This window comes from Bison bison, unplaced genomic scaffold (genome assembly GCF_000754665.1).
Source record: "Bison bison bison isolate TAMUID 2011002044 unplaced genomic scaffold, Bison_UMD1.0 scf7180017864063, whole genome shotgun sequence".
Taxonomy (NCBI): Eukaryota; Metazoa; Chordata; class Mammalia; order Artiodactyla; family Bovidae; genus Bison; species Bison bison.
In genome coordinates, this window is record NW_011494635.1 from 15664050 (window position 1) to 15666373 (window position 2324).

Below are 2324 nucleotides of genomic sequence, written 5' to 3' on the forward strand. Positions count from 1 at the left end.
TGAGTCTGAGGGTCCCACCCAGGCAGACGACAGCTCACCACTGGAGTCCAGGGCCAGTTGTGCCCCCTGCCTCTGGGGATGGCCGTGCTTGTGCGGGGAGCTGCAGCCTTGGCCCGTCAATTGGAGGCAGACCTCCTCAAACTGCTGCTTATGGTGGGGCCGCACAAACTGATAGAAGCCTGTGGGAGGGGAGAGTGGGGCTCTGGGCCTGTGGGTCCCCAGGGCTGCAGCCACCACTGGGGGGCCACCTACATCTCTTCCAGGGAGCAGGTCAACCGTGGACCCTGGTGGCCCCCACCCCACAGCTGCAGCACAACCTCCAGGGCAGGACCCTCAGTGGGCAGCCTGTGCAGGCCAAGGCACCTTGGAGCAGGCTGTGCTTCTTGGGGTCCTCGGCAAAGAGGGGGCTGAGGCGAGCAACCAGGGCCTCAAGGTCATCGGAGCTCTTGTAGTCCCGCAGAGCCTGGGTGAAGGTGTCAAAGCTGGCCTGGCTCAGTGCCTGCTTCACGGCCACCATGAACAGCTTGGCCCTGCCTGTGTCCGTGCTGGCTGCCGGGACCTCCTGCGCACACATGCCCAGCACCTGTCAGGTGGTGCGGACCCTGCCCATCCACAGGGTCAGCAAGCTGCTGTTGGGGCTGCCGGGGAGGATGCCTGGCTGGCCTGGCCCGGCTGGGGTCACCAAAGGCAGCCAGGAGGGGCCAGCAAGTAAGGTTGGCTTCAGCCGAGGTGGTCAGGCCTGCCAAGCACAGCGGAGGGACAGCACAGGTTCGCCCTCTTGGCTGGCAGTTCCTGCTCCTCTGCAGAGCTCCCAGTACCCACGGCAGGGGCCGCTGCAGTGGGCACTCTTGGCTTGGACTATCTGCTCACAGCAAGGGACACTTCTCGATGTGCCAGACGTCAAACATTCCTGTGCCCTACTTCTGCCACACACCCCAGTACTGACCCCAGACCCTCGACCAGGACCATCTAGGCTCCCAGGTTGCCCCCTAGCTCCACCTGCAGAGTCCCAGGCTCCTGGCACCCAGGCCACCCCCTCAGTGTCAGTCCCCTGGGCACCGCCCGGCTCTTCCCAGAATCAAGGAAAATGGACAGAGGTAGTGGCATCTGGGGCTTTCCGGAGCTTCTGGGACTTAACTCAGCTGCTCTTAACTGCTTTTATCCGAGGCTGGGAACACCACACTCCTCACACGCAGGCACGTCAGCCTGCACGCTCGTGCCGAGCCCAGCCCAGCCCAGCCCAGGGGAGACAGCCCAATTATAGGTGCCACCTCAAACCTGCCAAAGGGCCAGGCCTGGCTCCTGCCCAGCGGGGAAGACGGAACCTTCTGGGAAGGAGCCCATGGGCCTGTGTGGACTTCACCACACTACCCAAAACAAATGCAAAATGAAAACCCTGAATCTGACAAGTCTGTAGGACTCCAAAGTGTGGTGGGAGTGCCCTGAGTTGGGGGGTGCCCAGGGACCCTGGGAGGAGACATGAAACTGGCAGTGAAGGGCACACTGGCCTCCGAGCTGCTTCAGAGAGCTGAGTGGAGATCGAGATGTTCTCACAGTAGAATTGGGATGGGGTCAGAGCAGGCCAAGGTGGGACAGGGGGTGAGCGCAGTGCATGCCACGAGTCTGTCGCCCCCATCCACCCCTGCACCCACCCTCAGGCCTACCCAGCTTCCTTCCCTGGGCCCCAGCCACTCCAGACCCCACCCCCCAGCAAGAACAGACAAGTCAGGCCAGTGCACCATTTGCACCATTCGGAGCCACACAGCCAGAGGCCCCCTCCAGAACCCCACGTCTGCCAAAGGGTAACATACCGAGCTGCCGACCAGCCTGACTTTCCTCCTCCTGCCACGCTGCTCCTCCGCTGGCCTCTTCTCACGAGGGCCCAACAGGGTGGGGCAGCCACAGGCCTGAGGGTGACACAGCTGTGTCTGACCCAGGTCTCAGAGCCCCAGAGCACTGACACTGCTCTGAGCAGCAGGGCACCCTCAGCCCCCTTGCACGGAACCAGGGGCCAAGCCATCCATGTCCTCTCCAGAGAGCCCAGCCCCTCACCTCCTCCACCAGGAGGGCCTCATCGCCAGGCCCCTCGGCCAGCTGCTCATTGTGTTCCAGGGCAGCCAGCAGCCCCGCAGGCCTCCGCTGGGCACGGACGGGCTCCTGCTCGTACTCCACACACAGGCTGCCCTCAGTATCCTTGGTGACTGGCGAGCCTGCAGGAACGCACGTGGGCAGCCAAGTCCACCAATGCTCACCAGGCACTCGGGTCATCAGTCCCAGCATGTCACCCGCTTGCTGGAAGCGGCCCGCCCTCCACCCTGTGGGCC

The 2324-nt window shown here is 63.7% G+C and overlaps 1 protein-coding gene across 6 annotated transcripts in view; it reads right to left on the reverse strand.

Annotated features, from left to right (window-relative positions):
• Nucleotides 1-2324, reverse strand: part of RTEL1 (regulator of telomere elongation helicase 1) — a 21199-nt gene that overhangs the window by 2403 nt on the left and 16472 nt on the right. For all 6 annotated transcript variants that reach the window (XR_825003.1, XM_010836571.1, XM_010836573.1 and 3 more), the window contains exons 27-30: nt 2053-2210; nt 1812-1907; nt 364-562; nt 39-179 (exon numbers count right to left, since the gene is read on the reverse strand). Coding sequence is in view for 5 of the 6 variants with exons in the window: in XM_010836571.1 (XP_010834873.1) it covers nt 39-179; nt 364-562; nt 1812-1907; nt 2053-2210 (594 nt within the window). In the remaining variant the exon portion in view is untranslated. The remainder of the gene's footprint in view (nt 1-38; nt 180-363; nt 563-1811; nt 1908-2052; nt 2211-2324) is intronic.